The sequence below is a fragment of the Gobio gobio genome (genome assembly GCF_949357685.1).
Source record: "Gobio gobio genome assembly, chromosome: 17".
NCBI classification, from domain to species: domain Eukaryota; kingdom Metazoa; phylum Chordata; class Actinopteri; order Cypriniformes; family Gobionidae; genus Gobio; species Gobio gobio.
The window spans coordinates 18,949,601-18,968,250 of record NC_137110.1 but is presented as its reverse complement, the minus strand read 5'-3'; the positions used below and the strand labels follow the sequence as shown (position 1 = coordinate 18,968,250).

Genomic DNA, 18,650 nt, shown 5'->3' with positions numbered 1-18,650 from the left:
TTTAATTCAGTTATTTGGAGGGGGGAAAGGTTCAAAATAATTTTATTTTACATGGATCAGGGCACATAGTGAATGCTTGTTTCTTGAAATCACATAAGCAGCCAGTTTGAAGAACTAAAAACTGGAAGAGAATTAGCATTTTCAAGCCATGGGCTCTCTTATGAATTTATGTTTTTAGAATAGCAGGTTTTGAATTATCAAGGTCTGTATTTATCATTACTTGGGAGACTTTCAGGTTTTCTTTAACATAAATTACACTCTTGCCTCAACCATGATTCCCAACCCCACCCATATAAATCTTAAGTGGTTTTATTAGTATTTATTAGACACTTCATGTGATTTTATGGAACACAATAATTAAACTGTAGGGAAAAGTAGTACACAATTTATTGCAAAAGACAATGAGAATTTTAAATAAAAAAAAAAGAAAAGCATTTTATTTTGGTTAACATCAAAAAATGAAATGAGGACAAATTCTTTGAGTTGAGGTTTAATTTTAAATGTTATACACTTCCCATTTCTCATTGTTATAATCACTGAGAATTTTCAGACATGAATTTGACAGGAGTTTCTTGAACAAAACTGTATAAAAACATGGAAAGAAACCAATAAAAAGAGCAAGTTGAACACAAAATATATCTGCAGCAACAATATCTTTCAAGACATCAGTGGATAAAAATCCATAAATTTAGAATCTCAAAGCAATGAACAAACAATGTATTCAAAAGGTGGATACATGAATGAGAATAGACATCCATGAAGTTACCGCAGAATACATCAGGTTATTCAGATGTGTAACATGTATAGCAAAAAATTTTTTAGAAACCTGTGATGTTATCATTATACCAACACAAGTAAATGTATGAGAAATTCTTATTTCTTTTTTTGGATTTATCCGAAAGGTAGCAACAGATCAAACGGACAGATCAAAATACTGAAATGTAACTTATATTACAATGTTCTTGCAAAAACTAATACCCATTTTAAATCACTGACAACTGAGAAAAGCTGTAAACTGTTAAAGTGCAATTACTACACCATTTGCCTTTATAAACAACCATGATTCCATCAGCACAAAGCAAATGGAATTACTGCATCCCATTCCCAAATACAAAAAAAAATACAAAAGCAGTTATAAGAATTTGTCCCGTTGAACATTAGAACACTGACAACGCTTAACAAAATATTGTTCTTCTTTAAAGCTTATCAAGACTCTTAAGTTGCACACATGTACCTTATTTTATACACTCAATTTTTCATTCATCATTCATGTTTTGAAGGACATTTTTTTAAAGGTTTTGAATTCCTGTAAAACTCAACTGTCAAATAACTACTTAAACGTATAAAATAACTCCCTTTTCATAGCTAGGATAATATAACTTTACCCAACGATAAAACCCAATTTAGAATCCTAACAATAAAACAATCTCTCATAAATATAAATAGCCTAAAACACATCTTTAAAAAAGTACTCTTCAATAGGCAATACAACAGGTGTTTCAACAATAAGTACAGTCATCATTCCCATTTTATGGCAAGTGTCCAACACGCCAGGGAAAGCAGTTTATTCCATTAATTTGTAATGGACAACACTTCTTCACAGAAATGAATATTAACAGGCAAATATTTACTCTGGAACAACACATTCTAGTATGTTTGAAGCTCTTTTATTTTAGACAATGTCCTGCCTGCACCTGCTGTAGCTTTTATAGTCAATATCTTCTTTATGTCACAAAAACACATCCTAGGAGTGACTTCTGCCTACTTGCTCTTGCAAGAAATACAAAAACTTACAGACACATCTTTGCGCATCATAAATGAGCGTTCAACCATTGGTCATACAGCCACTTTCCCTTTGACCTCTAGTTTGTTTGTGTTCTCGCTCTGTTTGGTGGTCTGCTCTTCTGTGAAGGTAATGTAGGAATACACCAGACTGCCAGCAATACTGAGAAGACAAGTACAGATCATTAGCGTCACAATAAATCCATGAACCCTATCTGTTTCCTTCTGGGAAATGCTCACTTCATACCTGATGTTTAGACCAATGAAGTTAGTCCATGAGAAAATGTAATCCCCACCAAACACCATTCCAATATATGTCACTAATATATTCTGCAGAGACAGAAAAGTCATAACTTTAGCAACAGCAGGACAAACTGGCATGTTGAAAACTGGTAGGTCTTGGTGTGTTTAAGAAACATTCTTACCTTGAGGCAGCCGACAATGGTAGTAGTTAGCGCAGAGTTATACTGAGTGCAAAGTACGGTGGAGTACATTAATATGAACCTGCAAATGAAGAAACAGAAGATATCATTCAACAATATTAATTCTGAATTCCTAAAATCATTCATCTAAAGGTGCGGCCATTGGCAAAATTTCGCTAGCAAAAAAGGTCAATTGTCAATAGCATAGCGATATATGAAGCACAGCTAACGCATTAAAACCAAGCAGCTTTCTGTTGATCAGTGCATGAATTCCGTGACCAACTTGAACAAGAGCTTTATGGTTTGTGGGAAACTTTTTGCCTTGACAGGAAACCACAAACATGCAGATTCCCATTGAAATGGCCCACAAAAATTTTCCGAACCACGCTAAATGTGACCGCACCTTAATGCTTCATTTTATTATGCAAGAGTAAACTATACACACAAAAAACATTAACATGTTTAAGCTTATTTTGCTGTTTGTCAATCCATTTAAATATACACTATATTTGCCAAACGTATTGTCAAATCATTGAATGCAGGTGTTCCAATCACTTCCACTGCCACGGATGTATACAATCAAGGCCCTAGGCATGCAGACTGCTTCTACAAACATTTGTGAAAGAATGGGTCGCTCTCAGGAGCTCAGTGAAGTCAAGCGTCGTACCGCGATCCATTCGTTCATTCGTGAAATTTCCTCACTACTAAATATTCCACGGTCAACTGTTAGTGGTATTATAACAAAGTGAAAGCAATTGTGAACAACAGCAACTCAGCCACGAAGAGCTGGGTCAGCACATGCTGAGGTGCACTGTGCAAAGAGTGGCCATCTTTCTGCAGAGTCAATAGCTACAGACCTGCAAACTTTGTGTGGCCTTCAGATTAGCTCAAGAACTGTGCGTAGAGAGCTTCATGGAATGGGTTTCCATGGCCGAGCAGCTGCATCCAAGCCTTATATCACCAAGTGCCATGCAAAGCGTCGGATGCAGTGGTGTAATGCTGCCGCCACTGGACTCTAGAGCAGAGGAGACGTGTTCTCTGGAGTGACGAATCACACTTCTCTGTCTGGCAATCCGATGGACGAGTCTAGGTTTGGTGGTTGCCAGGAGAACAGTACTTGCTGCATTTTGCCAAGTGTAAAAAGTTGGGTGGAGGGGGGGTTATGGTGTGGGATTGTTTTTCATGGGTTGGGCTTGGCCCCTTGGTTCCAGTGAAATTAACTAGGGGTGCACCGATCCGACTTTTTCAGTCCCGATACCGATACCGATGCCTGGGCTTTGTGTATCTGTCGATACCCGATACCGATCCGATATATTGTTGAATTAATAATAAACTGTATATCTTCCACCTTATACCTTCCTTGAAGAGACTAAAGGCACCAGACTTTACTAACTAAACATAACTAAGACAAAATAACAGATGTATGTAAGGTGTTGAATTCTTATTTATTTAAAAAACAATTGTGCATTCAAATCTAAAATAGAATGTAATCTAACTTCTTTAAATAAATAAAATGTAGCAGTGGAAACAAAAAACAGTGTATTGGTCAAACATACAATAGTAATCTGACAGTTACCAATTATTTTTTACACTACAGATAATTGTTTTGGTATATAATCATATCAATATTAAAAAGTAGCATTACAAATTAACAAATAGTCTAATTTTCTACCATATGCAATTTAATAAAAATTTTCAGCTAGCTAATAACAACTTTGTTCTGGTTTCACCTCACTCCAGATTAAATGATTGTAGGCTAGGCCTATTTATTTTACTACACATTGTCAACAGAAATAAGATGAAATACTGTTGATAATTAAAAATAATTCTTACTACCCACTCTTGCTAAAATGGGTAATCACACTTGTGTTCTCATTTCAGTTGCGTTCTGAGTAAATTAATAAACTGAGTTCATGAGTTCAGTGTTGGACAGATCAGTTGTTCTGGCCAGTCGTTAAAATGATTCGGTTCAAAGGAGTCATTAGGTCACGAATCGGACATTAGCAGACGCGTTGTGTGCGAATCCCGTCTGTTAGAACATCGCGAAAGATGTCAACACACAGAAAACACTTCATAACTGGATATAATTTGTCTCCCGCTTATTGAAAGTATGCTTTATGTCAGCTGGTCAGAGAAGAGTCAATGTTTTTTGAGCGCAATTCACACCCAGTGATAATTCAAGGACAAAATTGTCCGAATGTGTCACGTGCAACATGGTTTCGGTCTTCCGAGCTTTTGATTTGGATTAATATGTGAAATATGAGAGCGAACACTGATTATTTTGAAGACCCAGAGAGCGCGCGCGGGGGAGGAGCTCTCAGATCGGTCTCTCTGTCACTCAGTCACAAGCGCAGCATCTGTTCTACATCACTCGTAAATCACAATAACTCATCAAATTAGGCTTTGGCCGTCAAAAAAATGTCAATGCAGGAAAGACCCTGACTTTGCAGTAATACCCTCGAAACAGCGACGAACTAGTTGGCGTGGCAAGCGTGAAATATCTCCTCCACACAGCCGACTCTCTGGCTCGCTTCCTTCTAGCCTGCGACACACGTGAAGCTGACGAATGACGTAGGTTCTGCTGCGACGGAAAAAAACACCTATTTTATCACCTATAACCAGCTATTTTGTCAGTATCGCGGCCGATATCCGATCCTAATATCGGATCGGTGCACCCCTAAAATTAACTCTTAATGCTTCAGCATACCAAGACATTTTGGACAATTTCATGCTCCCAAATTTGTGGGAACAGTTTAGGGATGGCCCCTTCCTGTTCCAACATGACTGCGCACCAGTGCACAAAGCAAGGTCCATAAAGACATGGATGAGCGAGTTTGGTGTGGAGGAACTTGACTGGCCTGCACAGAGTCCTGACCTCTACCCGATAGAACACCTTTAGGAGGAATTAGAGCGGAGACTGCAAGCCAGGCCTTCTCGTCCAACATCAGTGCCTGACCTCACAAATGCATTTCTAGAAGAATGGTCAAAAATTCCCATAAACACTTCAACTCTTCTGGAAAGGCTTTCCACAAGTTTTAGAAGCTGTTATAGCTACAAAGGATGGGCCAACTCCATATTTAACCCTATGGATTAAGAATGGGATGTCGCTAAAGTTCCTGTGCATGTTAAGGCAGGCTTCCCAAAACTTTTGGCAATATAGTGTATAATCAGGGGTTCTAAGTACCTCTGCAATAAATTAATAAAATATCAACAAACTTATATCCGTGTAAAGATAGCCACCTGTTGTCGCCCGCTGGTGTTTGCATTTCTATGAATTCATTTGTTGAATTTTGTTTTAAATCAGTTTTTTTAGTAATGACACAGAATCGAATTAAACAGCTATGCCAAACTGCATAAACAGCATTAAACATATTTAAAAAGAATGCATTAACTTTGACAGCCCCAGTATTTACCAAATAAAGTTATTTCAACTTACCCCATTATACAAGAAAGAATAAATTGACCTAAGAAAAGCACATCTGACCAGCCTTCATAATCAAATGCCTAAGATGGGGAAAAAAAAGACATTTAGCGATACATGAAAGAATTTCACACAATAAAAACATAAACCGAGTAAGTACCTTAGTTAATCATTACATTTCACAGAAACATTTGTAAGGAAATATGTAGGTCAAGATCTTGCATGGTAAAATGCCACACATACAACAAAGACTACGTTCCACATTAACCAAATTTTTTCATGAAAACGGCAAAAAAAATTATTTAGAGGGTGGGTGAAAAACAACAAATCTACTCAACCCATCTAAAAACAAGTGAAGAACTCACCTAAAAAGAATATACCTAAAGAATAACTTCATAAGCTACTACATTCAATCTGATAGTTACGCTGACCGGTATAATGGTGGCTTTGTGCATGAGACACACTGCCTCCTGTACTCTCTCCTTCCTGAAGCAGTGCCTGCCAAATAAACTTGGGCCTCCCTGTGAACAAACTGAGCTAAATAAAATGAGGCATTCATGGAGAAGGGCCCTGTCATCCTAACCTCCCAAACAACTGAGCCTTGTGCTCACACTGCTTTCAAAAAGCAAACTTTTTTGACACACACTTTAAGAAATTGTGGTTATTTCTTCAGCATTCGGGCAGGAACAGACTTGCTGAAATTTATCCCAGTCAGTTTGCTATGATTTTGAAAGAATTTATGACAAGCATGCACAGTCATTCCAAATGGCTAATCTTGTGCGATCCCTGGCAATGTGAGCTCACTGCAGCTGAGCAGATGGTGTGTTCGTGGTTGCCAGATCATCTATGGGTATGAGGTCTTGTTGAGAGATGGACTTTTAAGAGAGACTAGAGTCCTGGCGTTATTGAAGATCTGGTATGTAGAAATAATATCTTATATATAACTGACCATTACCAAACTACCCATGTGTGCAACTAGTTCAAGAACAAGAAACATTTTATTAATGAGCCAATACCCATGAAGGTCACCGCTAGAGAAAACATTAAACAAACAGCAAAAAACTACAAAAGATAAATAAATGAAAAGCTATTAAAATTAAAATATTGCCTTAAATTTCAGTGAATCTCTTTAGTTTAGTGTAGACTAGTGATGTGCGGATCGCGGACACTGGAAAATCCGGGAGTAGGATGGGCAAAGTAATAAAAAATAAAAACTTTCCAATTAATTGCGGGTGGGTCAAATGTAGATAAATCGAGATAAATGTGTTGATTTTAAAAAAGGCACGGAACTCTCCTTTAAATGTTCAAATGCAAACAAATGTGCGTCACTCGTTTTCAACTACTATGTAGGGAAACCCAATCAAGGAAAAAAAATATGCCTAGAGCACCTTGTAGTGGTCATTATATAAAACACAAAGAAAAAAAAAACCTACATGAGATATTGCTTAACAGCTTTAACTAAAATGTACACAAGCTTAAAATAAATTACTCTGATAAAAGTGTTTTCCAAGGTCCAACATAATGATGGAAATATTAACATGTTTAAAGCTTAGTTTTTCATGAGGCACTACTGTGGATACTCTCATTAAGCTACATAGTTGTGGGGTCCACTTGTTTAAAGGGATAGTTCACCAAAAAAACTAGATTTGATTAATTACTCCCCTTCATGTGTTCCAAACCCGCAAGACATTCGTTCATCTTCAGAATACAAATGAAGGTTTTTAAATGAAATCTAAAAGCTTTCGGTCCCTTGATTTACAGACTAAGACTAAGTCCCAGAAAGGTAGTAAAGGCATCATTAAAGAAGTCCAATTGACTCCAGTGTTTTAAACTAAATTTTATGAAGTGACACGAGTGCTTTGTTTGCAGGGGGATGTCTTTTATAGTGTCTTTACTACCTTTCTGGGGCTTAAAAGTGGTAGTTGCTTAGACTGACAGTTGCTTAGGAGGGACAGAAATCTCTCAGAATTCATTAAAGGGTTAGGTCACCCAAAAATGAAATTTATTCCATTAATGACTCCATTAATGACTTCCATTAATGACTCACCCCAATGTTGTTCCACACCCGTAAGACCTCCGTTCATCCTCGGTGTGGACGCTGTGACGTGTTATCTGGTATCTGCTATCGCACCCCTGCTATCGCACCAGATAACACGTCACAGCGTCTTACGTCAGCAGCGTCACTGTGGCGCGTGAACACGGATTCAAACTAAACCGGAAGAGAAGACAATGCTTAATAAAGTCTTAGTTTTTGTTATTTTTGGTGTTGTCGACGCTTCAAAAGAGTCTAACTAACCAAATGATGTCACATATGGACTACTTTGATGATGTTTTCATTACCTTTCTGGACGTGGACAGCAAAGTGTGCTTACACTTGCATTCAAAGGACTGAAAGCCCTCGGACTAAATCTAAAATATCTTAAACTGTGTTCCGAGGATGAGCGGAGGTCTTACGGGTGTGGAACAACATTGGGGTGAGTCATTAATGGAAGAAATTTCATTTTTGGGTGAACTAACCCTTTAATGGCTGATAGACGTGATAGGCGTGGTGTAGCGATCGTTTCCTTCTCGTATGAAGAAGAAAGCGACACAGTAAACAACAGTGGACGACATACAGCAGATGTTGTTCTTGCTTCTCGGCATGTAGCTGTTTGTCACAAAAAGGCACGCTTCGTTTGAACTCAGCCAAAAAAGCTTGCATAAGTGACGATTCTCTGTCAACCAATCAACGTTCTGCAGTGAGTTTAGCTCCACCCTTTAGTACTGGACTATTGTGCTAGGTACCCCAATAGAAGGGTCCGGAATTCGGGGTACCATTCACAACTTTGGTTACAGGTTTGGAACGACATGAGGGTAAGTAATTAATGCCATAATTTTCATTTTTGGGTGAACTAACCCTTTAAAGGAAAGGAAAATTATGGCATTAATTACTTACCCTCATGTCGTTCGACACCCGTAAGACCTCCGTACATCTTCATGACCTCCGTACAGCTTCATGATGCCTTGTTTTGAAATTGTCATCACTATGCAAGTCGTTATTTAGGGTTTTTTGCGCACAAAAACTATTCTCCGATTTCTAAAGTTATTGTAGAACCACTGTAGTGAGATGGACTTTGTAACGACGTCTTTAGTACCTTTTAAGGGTCTTGAGAGTGAACCGTGCCATTGTGCCAATGGAGGCCTTTCAGAGCCATCAGATTTCAACTGAAATATCTTCATTTCTGTTCCGAAGATGAACGGAGGTCTTACGGGTGTCAAACGACATGAGGGTAAGTAATTAATGACAGAATTTTCATTTTTGGGTGAACTAACCCTTTAAGAAGCAATGGAGGCAAAACAGATCAGAGAGAAATTTCAAAAATGAGAAATAAAAACAAAACAAAAGGAAGGAAAGAAAGAAAAATACTGTGTCGGGGCGTTTTAGTTAAATAGTTAACCAGGACCAATCAAATGCTGGGTATGTGAGATGTAACAGCTGTGAAGTGACAATAAACTAATAAAGCCTATATTCAGCCTTTGCTTGTGCTGAACATATTTAGAGAGTGTGTGTGTGTGTGTGTGTGTGTGTGTGTGTGTGTGTGTGTGTGTGTGTGTGTGTGTGTGTGTGTGTGTGTGTGTGTGTGTGTGTCTTACCTTGTCCATTTCTCCTGTGACATGAGCTAAAAGCAGAGTTGGAAGTATCATAAATAAAGCATTGTAATAGAGCAGTCCATACTTCCCCAGCTCCTATAAAAAAGGACAACAGGGGAAAAACAAAACAAGAGATAGACAAATTAGGTACAGTAATGCCATGGTCATGATTCCCTCTACTCTAGCTGCTCTTTTGCTAAAAGAAAACCAGATGGTATGTAAACAGCTGTAGAGAGCCTCAGGTCTTTTTTCAGAAACTGAGCATAAGCTTTAACAGGTTGTAAAATCTGAACTTCCTTGTTCAACTTGTCAGTGCGCTAGATAAATCTTTCTAAATAGTCCACGTTCTTCAATGAAAACTGTAACAGTCATAAAACTACTAGCTCTTTATCTGGAGGCCTCAAATAGAACACACATGACTTCTTGTTTTAGTACAAGTCAGTCAGTGGGGTAATGCAATAAACACCACTCAGGTTGCCAAGCACTCTGTTTCCACAAATGCAAGCATAGTCTTTGCTTGATACGATTAGAACATGCATATGTGAACTTTTGCTAGGATTGGGGACAGCAAAAAAATGAAGATGAGAAAGCACTCAACACAAAAACAATGAAGTAAAACTGTAATTCTCAACCGATTTTAAACCCAAAATGGGTTGCAGGTCTGTCCCAATAGGATTGCAATTAGGATAGCAAGAGAAATAGGCTTATTAACTCTTAAAAGGAGGACAAAATGCTTCCTTATTCCGGTCACATGGAGAACACCAAATTAGGCAGATGACGGCACGGACAGGTTGCGAGACGTACCCTTATTAAGTAAAATAACATGTATGCAGTGGATAATTTCATGACATTAAAAACATAATTGGCAACTCAGAAAATGTAGGGTTAAAATCAAGATCGTTCAGATATTGCAATGTATGCGGAGTTGCTTAATTTTGTGCAAGCATGGCAAAGCAATATTTCTCAATTAACGACTACAGAGAACAGCTGCTGCTGCTTAAGGGAGCACTCGAGGTCTGAGTAATCTTGATCATGAATGTGTTGCCTTTCTTACCTTAGAGTCAAGTTTCTGTTTCACAAAAGCTCCATTGGCAGCAGTTAAGACGTCGTTCATTAAAATGAACATGTACCCTTGCAGGTCAAAAGCCAAGTCAGCGCTGCACAAGAAAAATAAAAGGCACTCAAAGACTTCGAAAAAACTAAATAGGTTATTAAATGTGTGCAGACTTGGTTGCAGTCCTTCCCCTAATACTCGATAATAGTGATGTATAATTAACTTCTGTGTTGTGACGGTTTTTGCAAACATTAACTTTCCTCTGTAAAGCAGTGAATAATAGGCATGTACTTATAGGAAGAAAAAGCAATCAAGATAAGGCTGAATTCTATTGCTCAAACAATGCGTCACTGCGGGGGGAAAAAAAAAAGTTACCTTGCAGCTACAAAGGCCCCGAGAATCATAGAAAATACTGTCAGCTGAACTGGCCGAGAGAATTTCTTCCTGTAATAAGGGACATAATCAGTCATATTTTTATCATCATAATAAATGTTAATTAATTAGATACAAGCTATCAGAAACATTTCCATAGTAAATAGAGAACTTTTTACTTACTTTAACAAGAAACCCTCTGCCATCATTGTAAAGAGAATAGAAAACCTCCTCAATACAGTAAACATTGGCAGACTGAAGGAAGAACAAACTAATTAATTATGTATAACGTACAAAAAATAAGGCAGACATGTATTAATGGTCTTTATGTAATATTTAAAGCTGTATCATACTTAAGCCTTTTTGTTCCAAAGAGTCCCGTTATTTGATTTCCTACATATAGAAGAGGTAGCGGAAACGTCTGCAATTACAAGAAGCTAGATATTGAACAAATATAACAAAAGTAAGATGTGAACAGCACTTATAAATCAGCACTGTCTTGCAGTCCCATGTGGGTCTCTTTTCCCAGACTTGAACAGTTGTCCTAGACTAAACATGTTCTTTGGGGAAACAACACGTCACGTGACAACAAGCAGAAGTTTAATGATCTCGCACTCCTCACCCTTTTTGGTATAGTACCATCAAACTCAGGGAAGGTGATCACCCGGAGGGCCTTTCCCACCCGTAACACAACAACTGTTGCCAGCATCTGCAGAGAAAAGTCACACTATGCAAATGTCGCTCTGCTCTGTTAATGTGGCAAGTGAGAAAAACTTTTATCCGAGAAAGGGAAACTCACCTGCCCAATGCCAACACATATTGAAGAGGGGAACCTGTTCGGAAAGACAGCTTTTTAGCAAAGGCTGAAGGAATAGAGGTTTGTTTGTTTTTTTATGTAAAAATAACATTATTACTAACTTTTGATTGCTATTTTAAAAATGAAACATCATATTCAATGTAGGTGTGAACTATTGATTGTGACATATTCTCCGTCACTGAAATACTAAACAATTATTAATTCTGTATAATCAGCCTCTTAAAATGTTCTAACAAAAATGTGGTTAAGCGTGATTTCATCAAGCAAGTTACATGTTCTTGGATCGACATTTTTGTTAAACCAGAATCAAACATTCCAATCAACAAATTAGATTTGAGTGACAAGTTTAAATGTCCTGGGTCTTATAAGTTCTACATCAGTCTTATAATTTCTCTCTGATTTTAGGGGAAAAGTTCAGGGGTACGTTAGGGATAGGGTTTTTTTTATTAGGAATGTTGTTCAAGGATAAACTAATTATGTTGATCCAGGAATATGTCTTGGCAAAATCACAGCGAAGGTACTTAATACTATGGCATTACAACTGATGGTACATGTCTAAAATAACGGTATTAACTCGGTATGTCCCTCAAAGCATTGCAATAACGTTGCACTTTTTTGTTACGAGAAAAACCCTGTCTCACACTGGATGTTCAAATAAGCACACAGAAAACAGAGTCCTTCCGTACGTTGCCAACTATCCCAAGAATTCTGCATCTACAGATAGTCAAACACTTTGAGTATGTAACTCTAGTAAAGTCCTCTTACCTGTAATTAGTCAGGACGCTCTTGTTCACTACAACTATAAGGAAAGAGCTGATTCCATAAAAAGCCGCGACTGAAAGTTTGAAGAGTACCGTTAGCGTTTGGTCCGCCATCCCTGTCGCTTCATTCCTTGACTCACATTGCTTCATTCTTTCTGAACGCAGCGCCTTTCTTCCTCCCCACGTTGACGAATCTGAATTTCCGCCATGTTTACAGAGATACGTATGCTGTGACGACATATCTCATTTACATTCTAAAGTACGGGGCTCTCTGTCGCCACCCTGCGGCAGCTGACTGACTGCAAGCTATTTACCAGTACAGAGCGACATACTGCTTTATGTGGATTATGGACGATGAACATGATGATTAATTAGAATTTGGGAGAGATTTGCTATGTGGGATAAGTTTATCTTAAATTCTTGGACATATTTATTATTCAGTAATTCAACACAGTCCATTGACACAACAAAATAGGTGTTTTTTTTTAGGGCTGTCAAAAGATTAATCGCGATTAATCACATCCAAAATAGAAGTTTGTGTTTACATACTATATTTGTGTGTAGCCTACTGTGTATAATTATTATGTATATATAAATACAAACACATTCATGTATATATTTAAGAAATATTTGCATGTATTAGGCTATATATAAATATAAATATTTTATATATAAATATAATACATTTTTCTTAAATATATACATGCTTGTGTGTGTTTTTATATATAAATAATAATTATACACAGTACACACACATATATTATGTAAACACAAACTTTTATTTTGGATGGGATTAATCGCAATTCATCTTTTGACAGCCCTAGTTTTTTTTTTTTGCATAAGCACAAAATGTTTTCAGACAACTTTATAAAATAACTGTCGTTTAACCACACTAATATCAAACTAATATAAACTTTTAGGAACATTGTATTTCAAATAATTTGACAAATCCTAGCACAAAAGTATCTGTCTGAAGCTGTTTTTCATACAAAAGACCTGATAAAATTTAAGTACAAAAAGTCTTGTGATTGGCAGTTTAGCACGCCAATAAATAAAAGAACCCAAGGTCTAGGACTTAAATCTGTCAGAAAGAAAACTATGTGTAGGCTACTGAAAGAAAATGTGTACTGAATTTGTGTTATACAACCATTATCTCCAACCATTAATTGTGGAATGTAGGAATTGTACTTTGTTATATGGCTTAGCATACATGATCTTTTTAACATTTAGCCTATCCAGAGACAGGTTTTTAATTTATTTTATTTATTTTATTTTTTATAACATATACATCCATATAAAATATGTACAAAGAACACAATAATATATGCAATACTATATATATATATTTATATAGACCTATTTATATTATATATAGATATATTTATATAGACCCATTTAATTTTGACCTTCTGCCTGTTATTTGGATTATGATTTTTGATTTCCATAGTAAAGCTGCGTTTGGATCCTCAGCCTTATTGTGTCTCGAAGGATGTGACACCCACATCCTGTAAAATTACTCTTATTTATTGATGTGGCCCAGATCTGGCTAGCAAACTGAAAAGTGACATGTTTTATGTGACCCAGGTCTGGGCCAGCCACTGTAAACAGATCAGGCTGAAAGTCGGCTTGGTCCACGGGCCAGATATGGCTCAGAAACTGGCAGTTCAACCATTTATTTAGGGGTTTGGTTTTATAATAAAATTAACAAAAACACTTCAATATTTAAACATTTATTAACAACACACTTTTTAAACCACAAAATAATAAGTGAATTACGGTATATTAAAAGAAAACACACACACACACAAACACACACACACACACACACACACACACACTCTCTCTCGCTCTCTCTCTCACTCTCTCACACGCACACGCACACACACACACACACACACACACACACACACACACACACACACACACACACACACAAAAGTTAATCTCTTTAACTAAATTTCCTTTTGCAAAAGCCAAGTTACGAGTTCACACTTTCAAATAATTAGAGAAAAGTATGCGTATTTGGCGTGCTGTCCAGGGGAGGGCGCCGAGCTCGGAATGTGGCCCGAACCCAGACTTCTCCGGGATAGTAACTATCCAAGAGTGAGTCGGGTAGAGTGGCGGAGGGATGCAGGAAAGACTGTCGAGGAAAGAAGGTGAGTCGGCTATAATTGAGGCCTCTAATCGTACTGATTAGGTAGATCATTTGAATGTACTACTCCCGAACTTTGTTAATTAAACTGAATGTCAAGTTAAAATTAATAACGTTTTATACAAATCAGCTTTCCAGTGATCATCAGGAAAATAATGATCAAATATAGCTGCAAGCAGCAATACCGGGGCAAGCGCAAAGAAGAAGACAAGACATGCCAAAATGGCTGGCAGTGTCAGATCAACTGGAGCAATAAGCAATTAATCACGTTTTAAGATGATTTTAGGCAAAATGGCTGATAAATTATATAAAGATTCACTGAGGCCTAATATAAGTTAATGGTTTATCACTTTTGACCAATAGGTGGCACAGTTACAAAATTGATGTGGTGTGGTCAGAATAAGGGAACAATGACACATGCAAAGTTTGATGCCAATATGTCAAAGCATTGCAGAGATACAGCCTCAAGAGTCATTTTGGCATCATGCCTCAACTTCGTCGCTGCGGTTTACAAAAACGGTTTCATCTATTGATGCAAAATCCCTAAGTTTTTGTTGACACAGTCTGAAGATGATACGATTCGATTTTGGTGGAAATTGGACAACCGGTCTAGGATGAGTTTGAAAAAGTAAATTTTGATCAAATAAGAACATTGAGGACAGTATGTTTGACCAAATATGGCAAAATTAGTATCTATATTCTTGGCATGAGCCAATAAATGTATTTTGACCCGTTTCATTAAACTAGGCTAATTTAATCAAAAGTTATTAGCATTTTTGTAAATTTTGTTATAACCTTTGACCACAAGGTGGCACTACCCCAAAACTTTTTGAGTACCTTATAGGATTATTGAGTACCCATACCAAGTTTCGTAACGATAGACTAATGCGTTTGTAAAATATAGTATTTTAGCACATAATTCAAAATGGCCGAGAGCCAAAATGGCCGATATGGTAAAATTGAAAATCAGACAACTCTGAATACCGTCCTGAATCTAACGAGACAACTTTTATGATTTTTGGACAAACGGTTCAAAAGTTATAAGCAAAAATAGCCATTTTTTTGTATCTCCGGACCAGTAGGTGGCGCTGCGCCGAAACGCTGCAAGTTGCCTCAAGTCATGCTTGTGATGACATGTACCAAGTTTGGATTGAACACGATAAAGCGTTGCGGAGATATAGCCTTATGAGTGTTTTTGCAACCGCTACGTAAAATTTGTGTGCACGTTTATCAAAAACGATTTGACGAATCAACTTGATTTGCAAGATTTTTTGTCAGCATGGTCTGAAGATGATCTGGTTCAATTTTCGTGCAAATCGGACAAACCGTCTAGGACGAGTTCGCAAAAGTAGGTTTTTTGGAAAATTAAATATGGCGGGGAAATTATCATGACCGAAAATGACGTCATAGGGTGCAATTGAATCGGCATGAGCCAATGAATGTATTATGACCAGTTTCATTATACTAAGCTAATTAAATCAAAAGTTTGTTTGTTATTGTTTGTAAGTTTGTTATAACTTTTGACCACAAGGTCAAAAACCAGAAGATGATCTGGTTCAATTTTCGTGCAAATCGGATGAACAAATCGGTGTTTGAGTCAGCGGGGAATCAGGCGCGCGCAGGGCTCCCTGCAGAGGAGATCTAACATCTAAGCACATCTAACAGAGGAAAACATCCACCGTCTTCGCGATTTCAATGCCAGATTTGCACAACGTCAGCTGCGTGAAAAAAACACTGCCGGTGCGTGGATGCACGACGCGCGCGCTGCACATTTCACGGAGGACAACACAATCTTCCACAAACTTCGCGAGTTCAATACAGGATATGCACAACGGCTTGTGCTGAAAGCTGGATTTACAAACAGAAGCTGTTTACGGGCCACAACCTGTAAGTCTGATTTATTTTTCATCGATGTGTTTTCCTGTAATAGGTTGTAGCAAGGAAGTAAACAGATGACAACGCTGTTCTGCAAACCAGTCTGTTAAATGCTCATTCATACTTAACGTTATCCGACGAACACCTAATGTTACAAACATTAACGTTAAAATCTCAACAGCGAACCTGGCATTAGTGTAAATGATTCTTTGATTAGAGCTTTTATGTATTGTTTATCTACAGGCTTGCTAAACATGGTTCTGTGTGTGATTTGGCTAACTTACTAGTTAAAGCCAGTGCTTAGTGTTCGTTTTGGGTTAACGTTAGTTCTTGCGACAGATATTTGGCTATAATCGTTCTAAAAATACAAAAGTTAAAGTGCCATTCAGTAGCAATCATTATAGATCCGCAGTCTTTACTCTCGAGGACTGAGCAGGTTCTGCTCGATCATCTTCACTCAAATGTTCTGGGTCTGATTCGAGCTCATATGGTTTTATTGACGCCGTTGTTTCTAATACTGAACAGCCTCCGGTAAGGGGCGTGACGTTTCCGACGTGCACTGCGGTTAGCGAATCAGAACACACTGGGCCAGCTAACCAATCAGAGCCCACTGCGTATTTTTGAGGGACTGGCTTCATACAACCCGGAAAGCATCAGACCGTTTTACAAGGAGGGACAGAGCAGTGTAGAATAAAGGTCAAATATATGACAAATAAGGCAATTTTTTTTTTAAACAAAGCATGAACACATGTTACAGTGCACCCCACAAACACAGCCAAGCCTTCAAAAGAATGTGTTTTACCACCCCTTTAAGCAGCTCTAAAAAGACAATTTGTCATAATCAGCTGAGGTCAGTTCAGTGTTGATTCAGTTCAGTTCAATAACTGTAAATTTCAGCAAATATGAAATGGGTTTAATTCAGCTATAAAGCAGTGATCACTGTACAGCTAAGTTCAGTTTTCGTCTGATAATGTCAGTGCAGTCAGATCAATAATATCGCTGAATATTAAGTGTCCGCAACCAGAGGCGACAGTGGCAAGGAACCCAAACTCCATCAGGTGATAGTATAGAGTATTTCAGAGTATTTCATCCAACGCCTTCTGCTTAAAGATCTGGATACATTACGCCGGCATATGGGAGCCAGGAGTTGAAACTGGCCTTGGTCTTTACTGAGGGTCTGTGCCGATGGCTGTCGTGTTGATGTGGTCTTCACATGCGGTTTGTCTAGATGCCACAGTCTTCGCTGACATTCAGGGCTGTGGTGGTTGTTTTAGGGTGTAGGTCCATCATCTGGTCTGGATACAGACCGGATCTGGCTTACTACAGTAACCTCGGGAAGTCGGGTTAAGAATGAGACAGACAGATATTAGCATAATAGATGCCATTCCTCTTATCCCGTGTAACAAGTACATTGGGTGTTATGGAAAGTGTTTCTGGTTCCGGTTTACAATTTATGCAGACTAACAATCCTATAAGGGATTTAAATTATAGAATTATTATGCCACCACTTCATGGTCCCCTCGACCTCCATTTCAAAATAACCGTGAGAGTTTCTCCAAACTGCATCTTTTAAATAAAGGAATACATATTGTAAGGTCATTATTAAATCTTAATCCTTATCTAAATCATTATCTAAATCTAATCAATGTTTTGAAGCACCTGATAAATGTTGTTCCTAGAGTTCATGCAGCAGGTTAAAATATCTGTAAAATGTTTGGTCGTGTTAGATTCCAAATGTGATTTCTATCATATTATTATCAATTTGCAATTCCTTTTGAATATTGTAATATTATTCCATATTATGACCTCACAAATTAACAACTTTAAAAAGTTTTTTTGCAAAGGTGAGTGGGGAAATATTCCTAGATCAAGATGTGTCTGATAGACTCCTATCCAAACTGAGTGCTAATATCAATGAGTGTTATGGGGTTTCAACTAAGTAGGTAGCCTACTTGTTGTTCAGGGGTGTGCACACTTAGCACACAAGCAACATTTCTGATATAATTTATCTTTGTTGCAAATTACGCTCTAAAAATCATCTAACTTAATTTGCTTTTGATGGACTAACACCCATTTCCCAAACCAACACAAAGACTGCTCATTATTAAGAACTTAAGGTGCTAACAAACAACAAAAAAGATGAAGTTGAAATGTCAATGTGCTGAAGATTTACGACGATCAACATTTATTGATATCATTTATTAAGTAGACCATCTCATTGTCTAGACCGAGGATCAGAATTAGACACTTTCTAACAATGTGGAGCAACATTCACCCAATTGTTAGTTTAGAAAATAACTCCTTTCTAACATTTCAAACCTTGAAAACTCTGGGAAGGCGTTTAGGATATATGTTTTTGTATCT

At 37.6% G+C, this 18,650-nt stretch overlaps 1 protein-coding gene across 1 annotated transcript; it reads right to left on the bottom strand.

The window, feature by feature from the left end:
• Positions 1–296: 296 nt before the first annotated feature.
• On the bottom strand, positions 297–12,488 carry slc35d1a (solute carrier family 35 member D1a). Its single transcript, XM_079841869.1, has 12 exons — positions 12,264–12,488; positions 11,481–11,514; positions 11,304–11,390; positions 11,035–11,102; positions 10,865–10,936; positions 10,685–10,753; positions 10,310–10,412; positions 9,259–9,351; positions 5,641–5,708; positions 2,208–2,286; positions 2,030–2,112; positions 297–1,945 (listed from the first exon to the last, which is right to left on the bottom strand). The coding sequence occupies exons 1-12, from the start codon at positions 12,407–12,409 to the stop codon at positions 1,837–1,839; spliced, it is 1,011 nt and encodes a 336-aa protein (XP_079697995.1). The 5' UTR covers positions 12,410–12,488; the 3' UTR covers positions 297–1,836.
• Between the last annotated feature and the right edge of the window lie 6,162 nt (positions 12,489–18,650).